The following is a 16,957-nucleotide window of genomic DNA, read 5'->3' as shown; positions in this document are numbered from 1 at the left end:
TGCATGATTAGATAAATGAGAAAATGTGGATTCCATGCAATCTGATTTCATAACCATACATTACTCTAATGCTATTGCTCATGCTATCTCTTATTAATGGATATTTCTTTCCATAGTGTTCCACTAACCTATTTGCCACTTCTATAAAATAGGATCACTTGGCCGACCATTGTGAGTATAATGGTAGATGTGCAGGACCAAGTTATTATTAGATCTTTATTTTTATTTTTGAATTATGCTTATCAGTTTTTCTTAATAAATGATCTACTATAAAAGATTTTTTTTTTTGTTAACTACAATTTTTTTTGGTAATAGTGTCATATATTTTCTATCACGATATACCTGCAAGTATTGTAACATACAATATTATTACATTAATTGATAATTAATCTAAGACCATAACTATTTTGGAGTTACTCTAAAATAAAGCACGAATTATAGCCACATACGCAAAGTAATAAATCATTAAAAAAAACTCATTATAATTTTAATCGTGTGGTTATGAAAGGGTGTTCTATCTTAGAGTAGTTCCAACAGAATTGAACCCTTAATTTAATTAGTATATTCAAGAGATATTAAAGTAAAACAAGTTAAAAGAAAACTTTAAATGACTATATACAAAAAATAATGGTACATCGCAAATAATTTTATAAAAAAACTATGAAATTTATAAATTTGACTATTAAATTATGGAATCTTTTAATTATTGCATTTTTGCCATAATTTGTTCTCATTTACGACCATTTGAGCCTTATAATCATAACAAATTTGATAAGTGAACAACTAGATTATATTTTGGATTAAAATTTGAAAGACAAGATGATAATGGATAAAATTAACCATTTTTCTTTTAGTCCAATTAGTAGTAATTGGGTTGTGTCTGTAATGATGCAAAGAAATTAATCTCCCAAAAAAAAAAATATATGCATAATCTAAACCTTAAAATTTAAATAAAGAAAGTTATCACTGCACCACTTCTATTTTGCTTTATATCTATCCAACAACTATAAAATTGTAACATGTTTTCTGCACCGTCTTTTTTTAAAAATTTGTATCAATTAGTCACTTTTACACTAATACCGTTGAATAATTTAAATAAAATGATAATTTTACCCCTATATAAATTAAAAGACCATTTTATCTTATAAAAGCTTTGAAAAATAAAAAAATTATAATTATAAAAATACCCTAAATTTAATAAAAAATAAATCTCAAATAGAGCTACTCAGTTGATTTTTATTAAATTTAGATTTTGCAAAATTTTAATAATTATTTTTATTTAAAATTTAATTTTGAAATTTTTTTTAAAAATAACTGAATTTATTTATTAAAAAATTATAATTTTGAAAATTTTTATTAAAATAAATTGAATTTATTTATTAAAAATAAATCCCAAATTTTTAATAATTTAGGGGATTTTTATTAAATCCCAAAATTTTGTAGTTATTTTTATAATTATAATTTTTTTATTAAAAAACACAAATTCTAATTTTGGGATTTATTTTTTTACTAAATTTAGGGTTATTTTTATAATTATAATTTTTTTTATTTTTCAAAGCTTTTATAAGATAAAATAGTTTTTCAATTTATTAAAGGTAAAATTGCTATTTCGTTTAAATTATTTAACAGTGTTAGTGCAAAAGTGACTAATTGATACAAATTTAAAAAGAAGGATGGTGCAGAGAACATGTTAAAATTTTATGGTGGTGAACATAAAACAAAATAAAGTTTGTGCAATGATAATTTCCCTTAAATAAATTTAAATATCCAACTGTCCTTATAGTTAAGGGCCATGTTGTTTAATATAATCCAAGTTTTATGTGGAAAATGAAAAAAAATTAATTGGCAGCTACTAGACAGACACTATGAAAATATGACACGAAGAAGAAAAAAAAAAGAAAAGACAAGTTACAACTATAGGTTAAATTTGCAAAATAGAAAAATGCATTTTTCCTTTTTTTTTTTCACCAGAAAGGAAAGAAATCTATAAATTGAAGAAATACATAGAAGAATATCTTTATCACAAACAGATAATATGGTATGAAATCTGATAAATTAGAATTTCAATGCAACAGAATCAAGGTTTTTTCTTTTTTGTTTTTCCTGGGAAAAGTTTAATATGTTAATTTTTTTTTTTTATAAATTCAATCATAAAATTTTTTAAATATTTGTACAAGTAAGGCGAGATTCTTACGTTTTGGATACTTACCATATGTGAATAAACAGATAACATGAATTTGGATAACGATAGTAATGTTGGTTTCCTAAGCATTTACATATTCTTGAAAAATGTTATAATTTATCTTTCAATTACAAATAGGTCCCTAATCTTAAAATGACCAAAATACTTCATATTGGATTTTGAGTTGATAGAGCATGTAATTTCATGCCCAAAGTGGTGTTTGTTGGCGATGGGAGCAAGTAGGGGTGGGCAAAGTCGGGTTGGATTGGTTTGAGATATATTCTCAAACCGATCCAAACTTATCGGTTTGAAAATATTTCAAACTGATATCAACTTAAAAATTTTTCAAACCGAACCGATCCAAACCGATTGGATCGGTTTGGATTCTCGGTTTGAGTTTATTAGCTAAAAACCCACTTCTTTTTTATTATTTTACCTAAATTATTTATTTTTTTTTTTGTGTCCGTAATCCAAATTGATACCTCTTTTATATTATTCATATCTACCTTGACATCTACATAACAATTCAAAGATACATCCATATAAGTTTACAACATAATACATCATAATAAAGAAGTTCTTAACCTATTCATTCAAAATAAACTCACAAAATTAAAACAAAGTTGAACAACATTTGACAATTAAAATATTGTGCATCTTGTCCGTCAAAACTTATGGCCTAATTAGTTTTGATTTGTGAAAATCTGCATAAAATGATAAATATAATTAGTTAGATTGCTTAACTTAGAATATAATGTAATTATATAATATTTTTAGATTGGATCGGTTTGAATCGGTTTGGAATCCTCCCAAACCGAAATCCAAACCGAGTGATGTCGGTTTGCAATCCAATAAACCGAAACCAGTTTTTTTACTAATGAAACCGATCCAAACCGATCCAAATGGTCGGTTTGGATCGGTTCGGTTAAAATATGCCCACCCCTAGGAGCAAGGTAAAATAAATAAATTCAAATGGACTATATTGTAATTTATTATAGAGTATTAAAGTTTGCGTTACACTATATTTAGTGTAACATGGGATAAAATATGTATTTTGATATTGTGTTATTAAATATATGATCATGTATATTTTCATTTCATGGTGTCATAATTAGTAAAAATAAAAATATTCAATGATTGCTAACTTTATGTGCTACCTTCAATTATTATTGAATTCACATAATCTATGCAATTTTGTACGTTAGAAAATAATGTTCTATTTTGTAAGAACATCAATAGAAACTTCAACAAAATTGCTCTCTTCTTACAAATAATTTTTATGTTTCATACCTCATCAGAGATTTATTACAAACGAAAAACTCATCCCCTAATTAAAGACAATAATTCGAAGGATTCAAATATTTAAATTCTAACTTAAGTTTAAATTGATAAGACAATTTATTTGTAAGTGTCATATCACATTAAATATTAATAACTAGTTTGATATCGTTGAAATTAATAGGTTAATTTTGCATTATCCTTTTTGTGAATTGATTATTTTTAAATATACCTTTAATTTTAAAAACCTCAATTTACTCTTTATTTTTGTTAAGAAGAAAAAAAAATCATCACTCCAACCTTATTTTTTTCATTATCTTTTAACTAAATATAAGGGTAATTTGAGGTTTTCAAAAGAAAAGTAAGTAATTTAAAGACAATTTATTTGCAACTGAGATAATCTAAAATTTATTTAAAACTAATCTTATTTATCACATCAGTTGAATTTAAATTAAATGTGGGGAATCTGCACCATAAGGACATAATTTTTATAAAGGGAGAATTTGATCCCTCAATAAAAAAAGTAAAAGACAAGGGGTGTAAATGATATTATGTAAAAATAAACGAAACCGAAGACGACGGCAGTAATGAAACAAAAACAACATCAACGACAAAACGGTTTCCTAGTATCAATCTCCTTCCAAAGTTTCAGTTCAGTTTCTTTCCATTTTCATTCCATTTCATTTCATTTATTATATATATGTATATATATATAACAAAAACAAAAATGAAAAAAATCACACGCAATACTTTAACTTTCTTAATCTCTTGTTCATTTTCTTAAAACTCAAATGGCGGGTCTCCACGGTTCATCATCATCAAGGCCCCTCATTTCCACATCATCATCACACCCACATCAACAGCTCTTCACTTCGCGTCTCCTCTTTCTCTTAACTCTCTTGCCCTTAACTTTAGCCGCATTTGCCTTCGTTCTCCAATGGCGCGGCGGCGGTGTCGGCGTCGGCGACGGCTTCTTGATTGCCGACCCCGTCGCCCGCTGGTCCCACTATCACCACCACTTACCCGGCATGGACATCGACTCCTCCCTCCTTCCTGCCACCACCACCGTCCGTTCCTCCTCCTCCTCCTCCACGTCCCCCGGTGGTTGCGCTGATATTCTCGGCCGGAGTAACTCCCTTTCCTTTTCTTATTTCAAAGACTGGAAGTTTGATTACGGAGCTGATCTAAAACCCAAGGTGAGCGCTTTTCTTGTCATTTTCGTTTGGTTTGATTCATGCCCTTTATGGGTTTTTGAAGATTCAATCTTTGATATATATTTTTTTTTTTGGTATTTATTTATATAGTAGACACACTATTCTGCTTTTGTTTTTTTCCTTTTTTCTTTTTCTTTGTCTGGTATCTGTTATTTTCCTTAATTTTTGGATCTTGTTTCTTGCATATTCAAAGTTGCATTTTTTTTGTTGTGTTTTGGTTGAAAAATTTGATTCTGTTTCACTTTCTGTGATCAAGTTAATTTTCTTCTGTTAGCTTTATTTACTCCATATTTTTTTTTATTTACGCTTATGTAGATGAATCTTCCATTTTTTTAATAGGAAAATGAATATTCCATTTGCTTTCACTACTTTATTTTATTTTTTTCTCTTTTTAACGTTTAGTCAATTATTCTCATCTGTGGAGTATTGAAGGTTGCTACGGGCTTATGCATTAAATGCAGATGTGGTGTGGAAGTGTGCAGATCTACAACACTTTTTAATTATATACCTCGTACATGAAACATAATTTTCTGAGAGAATTCTTAAATTTACGCGTAGAATGGGTTGTGATTCATAAATCTGTAGTACCTAACAATTGATGTCCCTGAATGGAGTGGAATTCAATAGAATTTGTACTGCAAGCTGAGGATTTTTTAAGTCAGGCTGTGATCAGTGACATTACTCTGTTTTTTCCTCACCACTCAATAGAGAAATTTGGAATCTGGTTTTTGGGATCATTTTAAATTTGCTAAATTTCAGGTATTGGCACTAATTCATGTACTCTCCCTATTGGTGTGACCTTGTCCAGATATGTATTACGGCAAGTACTTCTGCTGGCCTTGAACAGACCATACCTTGGATCTTTTATCACAAGGTTATTGGTGTTTCTAATTTTTTCCTTTTTGTGGAGGGGAAGGCTGCCTCTCCTGCTGTATCCAAAGTCTTTGAGTCAATTCCGGTGAGATTTGCTTCCTCATTTGCCTGTAATAATTAGGACTTTTCACTATTGTTTTTCAAATATCCGTAGCCATGAGCTATAACTTTTATGTTTGTAGGGGGTGAAGGTTATATACAGAACAAGAGAACTAGAGGAACAGCAAGCCAAAAGGTCAGTGTATACTGATATTTGATTTAAATAGTTGGTGATGATAGAGATTATCTTTTTTTTTTTTTTCAAAATCATGCACAGTTTTATCCAGTTTCTAATTGTTTCAACTGTGACGCAATGCACTTTGTTTTGAGTTTCTTATGTGCATATATAAAGTTTTAAAACTGTGATGTGGTTGTGAGGAGTTTATGGCAGTGGGTGGGTTGGGGGGGGGGGGGTTAATTTTGTAGCAAAGCTGGAATCGTTATTCAGTTTCTTCTGTTTATGGTCTTATGAAACTTTCGGCTGTTTTAAGAAAGTCTTGGGAGTAGGCTGAAAAATGAAACTTTTGTCTTTGGAAAAAGAAAGGACGAGAAAATAAGTATCCACTACGGTGAGAGCACAAGCTTGAAAATAAATAACCGTGGATTGATGTCGTGTAACAGGACATAGACAAACCTCCACCAACCACCATCATTAACATTTAATTGGGATCACTACCCTTTTCTCTTTTCGATGTTGTATGGCTATAGTTTGCCTTTGGTTTCCTCTTATGATGAGATTGTTATACAAAATTTCCTTTTCAGATGTTACGCACTGTGTGTCTGATGAATTGTTATTTTGTTTTGTTTATATTATGTGGGGTAGCCGCATCTGGAATGAGACCTGGTTGTCAAGCTTCTTCTATAAACCATGTAATTATGAGTTATTTGTGAAGCAATCCCTGAATATGGAAATGGCTATTGTCATGGCAAGGGTATGGGTTCTACATTTACATCTGCAGCATGTAACCCTCTGTATATGTCATATTCATATGTTTTGATGATAACTCTTTCTTCTTATAAACTTTTAGGATGCAGGCATGAATTGGATTATTCATCTTGATACGGATGAGCTAATACATCCTGCGGGAGCTCGTGAGTACTCCCTGAGACAGCTGCTGTCAGATGTACCTAGCAATGTCGATATGGTAGTCTTCCCTAATTATGTGAGTGGATCAGCATTTATTATGCAGATGAAAAATCCCATTAGTATATATTTTGGTGCAAAAAGAATTTGACACTTTGTTTTGATGGTCCCTTTATTTTTTCGCGTTGACATGAATGATAATGGTGCAATATAATTTGTTTTAGGAGAGTTGTATTGAGCGAGACGATATCAAGGAACCATTCAGCGAGGTAGGATCTCTCTTTTGGTTGCTTCCTATGCTTCTGGCTGGGTAAACAGATAAATCAATATAATATCAAAGTTAGAGTCATTCTAGGCTGGTTTATTAAAGGCTTCACAAGTTTTTTCTAATATGATTATCATCTGCAAGTTTTCTTGACTATTTTGGATGTTTGCATCTTAACACGAGGACAAAACATTCGTAATTATTGATCTATCACGTTGTCACAGGTCTCGATGTTTAAGAAGAACTATGACCATCTTCCTAAAGATGTTTACTTTGGAAACTATAGGGAAGCAGCCCGCAATAATCCAAACTACTTTCTGACATATGGAAATGGTAAAGCAGCTGCTCGTGTTCAAGATCATCTTCGTCCTAATGGTGCACATAGATGGCACAACTACATGAAGAACCCAATGTATGGTGATTCTATACTACACTAACTTTATTAATGAATTTCATCTGCATCCATGTATGTATTTATTCATTGAGATGCTATATGGATAGATAATGTGAAGTACATTACCACGAAATGCATGTATATATGGATAGCTTAGGCTCCTATGTAGTACCAGCATGTCCTGTCCCAGGTCTTTCATATGCTTCATTCCAACCATCATTCTGAAACCAAATGGGTTGCCTTGGGTTCAGGCCATGTTTGGGCTCATATGTTGCACCAGCAGCACAAACTAATTTGTTTGGGGAGAAATGGAGAGAGGAAAGGAGAGTAAGTGAAGCTCTGAATGACCAATTCACCTGAATGAATAGACATTTTATATAACTTATTAAATGTTGAATAGATCTCCTAATTGGGAAAAAAAAGTGAACATTTACCTGAATATACTTTGTGCAAAAAATTTTGGAGAGATTCACTAGTTTATACTGGGATGATGTATGTCTGTGTTATTTACACCTTATTTGCTACAAGCTTCCGGTAGATTGCTTATATGGATTACTTTTTACTAATTTATTGAAGACAATACTTTATATGAAGCTGTAATCAGAATATAGAAATTGATTGTGGATCAAATATCCTGGGGGAGAAGAAGAAAGAGATTACAGAGTTGAGAGCAGTGGTAACAAATAAGAATATGGATTATCCATCAGGGTAATTTTGGCAGTATAGCCAGGTCAGGCTGGCCAGGTATTGCACCCATAGCCTGACCTTGCCTCATCCCCTATTTGTGTTTTTAGTTGTTATCCTCAAATTTCCTTGATCCCCAAAATGTTAAGAAAAGCGTTACCCTGCCATGATGGGTTTATTGCAGTTCCCATTAGAATTGGGAACCAATACTGTTCCCACCCCTTTAGGTACTTTGTGTGTCTTAACAATTTTAGAAAATGGTCATTATGAAAATCTTTTTGTTGAAGTACTGGTCACTGTAGTTCAGCTTATATCTATTTTCGGTTGAAAGTTTTGGTAAGGATCAGAATATTTCCTTTTTCTCATTTGTTGACACAGGCTTAATACTACCGTGTAATCTTTGATAGTGAAATCAAAATGGATGACGCTGCTGTCCTGCATTACACATACACCAAATTTTCTGATCTGACTTCAAGACGTGATCGGTGTGGCTGCAAGCCTACAAAGGAAGATGTTAGAAGATGCTTTATGCTGGAATTTGACCGAGCTGTGAGTTTTTACCTTTGCACTCTTTGTTCTTTACAATGCAGCATCTATGTTACTTCATTCTGATTCAGCATCATTGCTCCTATTATTTTAATTTCACGTGTCTCTTTTTAATTTTTTCACCACTAAATGTATATATGTTTTCTACTTTGTTAAATTAGTTTCAAAGTAAAGTTTTTGTCGGGTAGAATTTGTTCAAGATAAATGGCAACTACAGACAATTCCTGCTAAGAGCAAAGTTGTATACACAAAAATAGGCAAATAAATTCCTCACAAAATAATCTTTAGACTTTCTTAAGGATAACTGATAAGAACTTTTAATTAATATATGTAACTTCCCTATGGCACACCTTGCTGCTGGATAATATTCACAATCATTGACTGTTCTTCAAAATTTTTTTCTTTTTTTGAGGCTAATGGTGAAACAGTTTTAACACTAGCTCTTTCATATTATGTTCTGTGCAGGCGTTTATAATTGCCTCAACTGCAACAGAGGATGAGATGCTGAGCTGGTAAAATAATGTAAAACTTGCACAGTATTCTATTGAGGAATTAATACAATTTTTCACTTTAGAAGTTTCAATTTTTTTCTTTTTTGGAACCTCTTGAGTTATAAGCTTCTGGATATCTCAGGATATAAACAGCTTTATTCATTGCGTTTTCCCCAGAATTTGTTTCTCATATCATAATATTGGTACCAGTTGATGTAAATTTATTGCTTTCTCAAGGCTACGGTTGATACAGGTACCGTGAACATGTTGTGTGGGCTGACAAAACGTTGAAAAAGAAACTCATGATGAAGGGCATCTTGACTCGCATTTATGCTCCCATGGTGAGTCCTTTTGAGTTGTGCAGTTGACGGATGTTGTGTTGCACGTATGCACCCAGTGTCTTAAAACTGTTTGATATTATTTTCCTTCATAGATCATTAATCAAGGACTACGGGAATCTGGGATTTACGCCTCTGTAATAGCATCAGCGAATACAATGCTCTCAAAGGACAAAATTCTATCATCGGTTGAAAGTAGAAACAATACTCGAGAATCTAAATCTGTAAATTCTTCAAGAAAGATTGGTGGTTTCGGTCAGTCACAGGCAACTGCAAGGAGGGTCTTGGAATTTATTGATGATGCAAATTACACATTAGCAATCCCACCAGAATCTCCCCCTGGCCCAGATGACCTTAACATTGACACAGTCATATTACATTAGCAGTGGTGATTGTATCCAGCTGCTTCCTTTTTGAACTGGGATCTAAGATTTTGTTGCTATGTGAAAGAGAAAACTCAAGGGCGTGATAGATAGGTCTACCTATGGTTACGAGTTATGGAGCTCTTCCCGATCATTACCCAAGCGCTTGTGTACATTTCAGATTTAGATTTTAGGTTCTATAGAGTGAGAGATGTAGAGCGGTATTATGATGTTGGAGCATTTGTCTTTTTATCTCATAGTTGCATATTTTAGAAATGCTTTGGCTATAACCTCGGTTGTAATTTGAACCACTGTGAGTGCCTTTCGTTATACACATTGAAAGGGGCACTATCATATTATTCATCTCTTATTGAAAATAAAAAATTAGAGGTTCGGCATCATTTTCAAGTCCTCTTTCATATTCTTTGAATCCTACAACTGCTTTCATAGACCAGGGTCAGATTAATTCACTGAATGTTGTTGTTTGCTCTTGATAACTGCTTTTCTTGAACCAAAAGTGCCTCTTGTTCAGCCCTTAAAAGTTTCATTATCACTCACTTATTTCAGCTTCCTATGCTGCTTACCTGAATTGGCTTTCTGCATAGTGGACTGCTTTATCTGAATAGTCCTCTAATATCGATGAATTAACCGTAAATTCATGCATAATCCACAAGCCGTCTTCTGGAGGGTTGTTAATATTTTTATGCCGAAACCTTTTCTTGAATCCCATTATATGATCATCAGACTCGCAACCCCAATGCCCTGGCTCCATCCACTGGGAAGTCCACAGCGCCGATCTTCTTGAACCATTAGCCGACTTGGCCCCCAAAAAACAAAAAAATTACAGAGCTTTAGTTTGCCCGTTTGGAGATGTTGAGCTATCGTTTGTACAATTGCCGAGACTCTCGATTTTTGTTCTTGCCTGGCTCGCTAGTCAGACCCCTTTATCTTCTAGAAAACCGCGTTCTCCGAATAGTTCCAAATCTGCCGTCGTTCTTTTTGCCCATAAACACCCTACTCTTTCGCAAGACTATCATCAAGAACTGGGTTTTTGTGTAATCTTGTCCTACAGGAAGCTGCAAACCAGTCCTTGTTCCGTTTGATAAAATCTGTAATCAACCTCAGGGATTGTAAAGAACTTTTTTCCCGGAAAGAAAAACGGTTGAGGAATTTTGGGAATACGTTAAATTTTGGTGACTAAATAGATTGAAGAATGAAGAACAAGAGAGATGTAAAACGCTGAACTTCGGAATATCAATTACGTGCAAGTCAAGCGAATTTGTTGTTATTTATAGCTGTTGAACAAATGTTGGTTTGGGAAGGTGTTTTATTTGCTTGCACAGCAAGTATACAAAAGAATTGCCGGGTCTAAAGTCTAGGCGCCAGTGACTAGCCGTTAAATGTAGGCTATATTTGGCGCCAATGTATGGTTTTATAGCCGTTGCTGTTGAAACAGAAGTTCTAATTTAGTGGCCATGTGAATTCTACCAAGATCTAATTTTGCATTGCCCGAAATTTTGTGCAAACGTCCATTTCTAAACATGATTTAGTATTTCAGTATTACTTTTTGTGTGAACTTAAAAGAGTTTTTCCCCAATTTACAACTATGCCTCTTATTTGAAGCAGTGTTTCAAGTTAGGCTTCAATTACATTATATCAAAAGACTGATGCTACAAGACTTGCATGTATGTGATACATGCATAAAAGATGACCGTTGGATTGAATATAACGAATCCAACGGTTGAGATGAGTTTAATTAATAAATAATTAAAAAATTTCACAAAACCTGAAACCTATAGAAACGGTAACAGGCACACATCCCAACCGGCGATATATATTTGTGTGAAAAAAAAAGAAAAAGAAAAAAGCTCTCACCCCACGCAAAGCTAGTTCTTCTCTCCTCTTCTTCTTCGGCAATGGTGAACGGCACGATGAACGGCGGCACAACTTCTACAACGGTGAACGGCGGCGCATGAACAACCCCCTGCCCCGCTCACTCAGTCTCACTCTCTCACCTGTCGCAGGCTTATGGGCAAAAAAAATTCAAAATCCCTAATTACTAATTCCTCTCCTCTTTTGCTTCCACAACAGTCAACGGCGGCACAACTTCCACAATGGTCAGCGGCGGATTTGATTTTCAGGTATTTTGGTTAACTCTAAACTGATTACATAGCCTTTCAATTCTTTTTTTTGCTAATTTTTTTTTGGTGCACGCTGGACAATCCTTGCCATTAAACAAACCATCACAGCCACTAGCCACCACTGACATGCATGAATGTCCAATCTCTTAGCCGCAATCGCTATTCTTTGTCGACGTCGTGAAGAAATTGGGTATGATGTTAATCAATCACACATGCTACCAAAAAATGCTAAGAACCAATTTTTAAAATTTCGTTAATATGATTATGAAATTGGGCTTGCTTTTGTGTGAATTTTTAGGGTTTGTTTGCTTTTGGATGAACATTAAAAATCAGATTTTGAAATTGTTTGTTTCTCATTTTGTTGAGATATATCTTGTCTTCATTTATTTATTTGTGCATGTCTGGATAGATATGCCAACCTAATCGAATGCTTATTAAATTCAATGAAATGTGATGCATGGCCTTAAGCTTGCGGTGAATAGCTTTATTCAACATATATATTTTGGAAATTAGTTTTATTTTGTTTGATAACATAATATGTGATAACACTTTAGTTTCTTGCAGCTTGAAAATCCTAAACTGTTTCAGATTCTAACTTTATGGAATAACCTGTTCACTTTGCAAATGATATGCAAAAATTTTTTAATCGTCTGTTTTTTTATTTTTTATTTTATAGCTTATTGTGTTAGAAGTTCTACTTGCTTTTGTCTTATTTTCCTATATTTCTGTTTTGTAATCTGAACTCCTGAATTAAAAATAAACTCTTGAATCTAAAATATAATAAGTTATCTTGATTAGTTTGGTGTGAATGTATCAGTTGAGTCGCGAGCATGGAGAAGCACAAGGGGGGAATCACTGGTATCATATTATAAAAATGCCATCTGTATAGAACTTTTGGTGTTCACTTCATTTGTAATTTTTCCCCCTTATTTTGCTCAATTCTTTGAATTATTAAATTATTCTATAGATTCCATTTGCAGATTTTTTTAATCACGATGGGCTTTCAGAAGCAGTTGTGTTGCATGATGAGGATAAACAATTGTCAGAGGTATATTCTCTCTTTTTCTCTTAATTTTCCAGCTCTGTGATGGAGACAAATAGTAGAATAAAACTCTGTTCTATATGGTCTCTAATGTTTGATAAATTGTTCTTTATTTTTAAAATCAATAGGAAAACTTGATTTAAAACTTAAAACAGAATTGTTCTGGACAAGATGCTTGTTCTCGTTGACCATTGCTCTTATTTCTGGTCCTAATAAAGTAGGAAGTCTTCATTATTGGAGCTAATTTTGTAAAATTTGGTAGGCTTGAAGGAAATATCTATTTCTAATATTAATTCTTTGAATTTGTCAGTGCAGGTTATTGCTGATCGAGATTATGCTCCTAAAGAAAAGGTCATATGCGGCTTTGATGATTCTTTTCTTCTATTAAAATAATTTTATGATTACTCTCTGGAACTTACTTCTGTTTATATAATGTGTATTAGATGTGTATACTCAGTTTCTTGTGTTTTTTTTTTCCCTACTTGTCCGCCTTCTAGTGTTGTCTGGATATAGCTGTAAACATATATGTGGCCATCTGGTTAACACAAGAGCCTGAAATTTTTTTTCTTTACATTGATTAATAATGTTGATGTTTAGTGGCTCATCAATGGCTTTTCTTTCATCTTAAAGGTTGGCATCTGCATATCTAATCGTTGTATGCAGATAGAAATTGCTGCTTAAAAATATTTATATTTGTTATTGATTCAAGAATATATATATATGTTATGTCCTTGGACAGTTTGTGAAGTCCCTACATAGATTGTGGGAAATGGCACATACAAACACACTTTTCATACATATTTCAGTGTAGAGAAAATATCCATTAAAATGTGTAAAGTCGTGCTCTGGGGTTTAAACCTTTAATCCATGTCATAATTGTGAAGTTCACTTGGTGTAATTGTCCAGGTATGGATAACATATGGAAAATTCCCAAATTCAACCTTGCTATTGGATTTCGGTTTTTCCCTTCCATACAACAGCCACAATGAAGTTAGTTTTGAGTTTCAGTTTTGTGTTGGTTCTTGTTTGCAAAAGGAATGGTTATTATACAAACCGGATGGTTTTGCTTGCAAGCTATACTTATCTACCAATGTTATCTGGTACGTCTTTGTTTTATTAAGAGCAAGTGGTTCTTTAGCCCCTTTTTTTTTTAAGTACTGATTGCCTTTATCGTGCATCTTTTAGTCTCTCTTCGCATTTGCTATGCATTATTTTTTAAAAAAAATTAAAAAATTTCCAGGTGCTGTTTAGCTGCTGTTATGCTGCAAAAACAACACCAGGAAATTTACTGGCACTGTTTTACTAATATTTGTGTAAAAAGACTTTAACTGCTCTTTTATATACCTATAATTTGTATTTCAATATGATCTCCATTTTGCTTTTTATTTTTTAATTTTTAAAATGGGAAGATTCCCTTGTATTTTATCTCAATTGCAATTTTGTCTAGTATTCGTTCTTGGGATTATATCTTCTTTTACTTGTTTTTAGGGTGCAGCTCTCAGTTTCAAGTACTACCAATATTGTTTCTCTTCCATGAACGAATCTGTAGTTTTACCCAGCTATGAACTGAGTTAGCCATCGGTTATTAGCAGTTTCTGGACAAGGAGCAAGAAGATACCAATGAGGACCTGGATTTCAGAAGCAATTCTCTTATTTTTCTTTTATTTTGAATCATTAGCATTTTCTTTTTCTCGTTTGGTTTCAGATATTGGTGGCTTTGGGTAGTGGGTTTGTTTCTCGAATCATGATGATACCAAATGTAATTGCAAACAGCAGGGTCTAAAATTTGTACGACCTTGTGATTTGTCCTATATTTTTTTACTGATGTTTGCTTAATTTTATTTTCCTTTTTGTTCTTTTTTGAGTGATCTCCATAATTAATCAAGAACTAAAATATCAAGTTTGTTAATCTTTTAATTTAATAGTATTTTGAGAATTATTGGCTTCCATCTTACATTAAAATAATCCCTCAATGAAAAATCATTGTTTTAACATTAAATTTAATTTTGCAATATGTAACTGACCAAAATAAATTTTTCAAAATTAAAAATTTTTGTGAGAAGAATTATAATGTTATATTCAGAGGTGGTAAAAATATCAGTCCGGTCTGGACCCGGACTGTATTCAGGCGTTGTGGTCTGGGTATTATCTGGTTTGGGTATGAAGCTGGGTCGGTCTTGGGCATCACTTGATAAACCCGAAACTTAGATTTTTTTTTAAAAAATTATAAAATATATATTATTTTAAATATTTATATTTATTTGACTAATTTATTATACATATAGAAAGTTTTAAACACTTAAAATTTATATTTTCATGTCAAATTTTATTGAAATAAATTTAAAACTTATAAAATTACCAAAAAATATAAAATATATAGACATATAATATTAAAAAAAATATCAAATTTGGGTACCCGGATTAAAACCCGGCCCAGACCCAGACCGGTTGCATCCGGGCAGGGTCTGGTCATTGCAATACCCGAACCCGGCCCGGGATTTTGCCATCCCTACTTATATTATATAGATCTAAAAATTAACCAAAAAAAGTCCGCGTATTTTAAAGTTATAATAAATGTACTATTAAAAAAAATCTATATTTATTATAAAATACAATTTTCATAATGTTGAAAATTAACAAGTATTATTTGAAATCTTGGAAAATAGGTTTGATTGAGTTTCATAATGTTTTTAATAAAATGGTAATTTTTGGGGCACAGACGGTGAACCGCTAACACTTAAAGTGGCTAATTGATTCCATTTTGGAGAGTTTTTAGAATTAAAAAGGCGAACCACTAACTTTAAGTAGCAAAACGCCTACGGTTAGGTGAGTTTATTGTATTGAGTGCATTGATCATTCCCGATCCTTCAAGTAAGAAAATGTGTTAGTTCTTCCATGTAATAAGAAGCTTAGTGGTATCTGGGTTGGGTTTTTAAAACATTTAATGTCACCATTAATGGAAGGATTTGGTTGGTTTCTGAGTTGATGTACAAATAAATTAATTGCGCTTATATATCATGTAGAGCTAAATTGACTAGCCTGTAGTGAAAAGGCGGTGAGCCGTTTGGAGTTGCATGCTCTCTGGAATGAAATATGCTAGGTTCTTCGTAGGAAACAGGTAGCCCTTTTCACGCCAGAGAGCATGTTTCTCGAAAATGGCTAGCTGTTTCAATGAAGAGGCTAGCCCTTTTCACTTCGCATGCTCTCTGGAATGAAAAATGTTAGCCTCTTCGTGGGAAACGACTAGCCCTTTTCACTCCAGAGAGCATGTTTCCCAAAAATGGCTAGCCGTTTCAATAAAGAGGCTGGCTGTTTGGAGTTGCATGCTCTCTAGATTGAAAGATGTTAGCCGCGATAAAGTAAACGGCTAACCCTTTTTACTCCAAAAAGCATTTTGATCGAAAACGGCTAGCTGCTTATTTTAAAGAGGCTAGTCATTTTCGATCCAGAATCTATTACATTTGTAATGGCTAGCCTCTTTAACAAAATGGCTACCCATCTCCCTCATTGTTCAACTTCAACCTGCGACCACCTCTCTCATTGTCGCACGAAATTCACGGCTTCTTCAGCCATTAACGAGAAAATATACAACTCCTCATCATTTTCCTTCATTTACACATCCAAATTTCTTTAGTTAATTACTCTTTAACTTTATTTCACTTCAAACCCCAATTGAAAACCCTAGGTTTGCCTGAGGTTGTTTCTCTAAAATTGAGTAATCGTTCACTTCTTATTGCTGAAATTACTCACCCACATTGACTTCAAACCCATTTGCATGCTATTTAATCGGTTCATCTTGACCTAAAACACAATATTTGTTATTCAAAGTAAGATTTTGGTTTCCATGGCAGGTGGTGAAACTTCTCGGGGGAAGCAAGGGAAACTAAAGGAACATTAAATCATTAACTTGAAACATGAAATCATTAACTTGCACCATGGAAATCATGCAATTATTGGACCAATAAACATGAAATCAGAACCATTAACTTGATACATGGACCATTAAACTTGAAACCAAAGGAAC

The 16,957-nt window shown here is 32.9% G+C and overlaps 2 protein-coding genes across 10 annotated transcripts; both read left to right on the top strand.

The window, feature by feature from the left end:
* Nucleotides 1-4,135: 4,135 nt before the first annotated feature.
* On the top strand, nt 4,136-10,142 carry LOC18032927 (glycosyltransferase-like At3g57200). The gene is made up of 11 exons (XM_006421149.2): nt 4,136-4,656; nt 5,483-5,632; nt 5,730-5,782; nt 6,410-6,518; nt 6,615-6,749; nt 6,895-6,939; nt 7,160-7,347; nt 8,421-8,562; nt 9,025-9,071; nt 9,304-9,391; nt 9,484-10,142. Exons 1-11 carry the CDS (start codon nt 4,252-4,254, stop codon nt 9,769-9,771), a joined length of 1,650 nt encoding a protein of 549 aa, XP_006421212.1. The 5' UTR covers nt 4,136-4,251; the 3' UTR covers nt 9,772-10,142.
* A 1,458-nt stretch (nt 10,143-11,600) lies between these two features.
* LOC18033476 lies at nt 11,601-14,807 on the top strand. 9 transcript variants are annotated; one of them, XM_006421148.2, is made up of 7 exons: nt 11,601-11,891; nt 12,000-12,081; nt 12,709-12,749; nt 12,872-12,939; nt 13,249-13,284; nt 13,840-14,033; nt 14,422-14,782. In XM_006421148.2, exons 3-7 carry the CDS (start codon nt 12,722-12,724, stop codon nt 14,468-14,470), a joined length of 375 nt encoding a protein of 124 aa, XP_006421211.1. In that variant the 5' UTR covers nt 11,601-11,891; nt 12,000-12,081; nt 12,709-12,721; the 3' UTR covers nt 14,471-14,782. The 9 variants fall into 9 exon arrangements, 4 of the variants coding, with proteins under 4 accessions (XP_006421211.1, XP_024043171.1, XP_024043081.1 ...); XM_024187403.1 differs by having other exon boundaries at nt 13,840-13,923; nt 14,422-14,777; XR_002906291.1 differs by lacking the exon at nt 13,840-14,033 and having other exon boundaries at nt 13,244-13,284; nt 14,422-14,777.
* Nucleotides 14,808-16,957: the final 2,150 nt, after the last annotated feature.

The sequence above is a fragment of the Citrus clementina genome, unplaced genomic scaffold (genome assembly GCF_000493195.1).
Source record: "Citrus clementina cultivar Clemenules unplaced genomic scaffold, Citrus_clementina_v1.0 scaffold_9, whole genome shotgun sequence".
In the NCBI taxonomy this organism is placed as follows: Eukaryota; Viridiplantae; Streptophyta; class Magnoliopsida; order Sapindales; family Rutaceae; genus Citrus; species Citrus x clementina.
The sequence above is the reverse complement of the archived record's forward strand: the minus strand, read 5'-3'. Positions and strand labels throughout refer to the sequence as shown.

Coding starts and splice junctions, on each gene's coding strand:
- LOC18033476 (XM_024187313.1), top strand. CDS start 12,722: ATGGAGAAGCACAAGGGGGGAATCACTG. Junction 12,750..12,871: donor GCACAAGGGGGGAATCACTG/GTATCATATTAT, acceptor TTCCATTTGCAG/ATTTTTTTAATCACGATGGG. Junction 12,940..13,248: donor AGGATAAACAATTGTCAGAG/GTATATTCTCTC, acceptor TTGTCAGTGCAG/GTTATTGCTGATCGAGATTA.
- LOC18032927 (XM_006421149.2), top strand. CDS start 4,252: ATGGCGGGTCTCCACGGTTCATCATCATCAAGGCCCCTCATTTCCACA. Junction 6,750..6,894: donor TGGTAGTCTTCCCTAATTAT/GTGAGTGGATCA, acceptor AATTTGTTTTAG/GAGAGTTGTATTGAGCGAGA. Junction 8,563..9,024: donor TGCTGGAATTTGACCGAGCT/GTGAGTTTTTAC, acceptor TGTTCTGTGCAG/GCGTTTATAATTGCCTCAAC.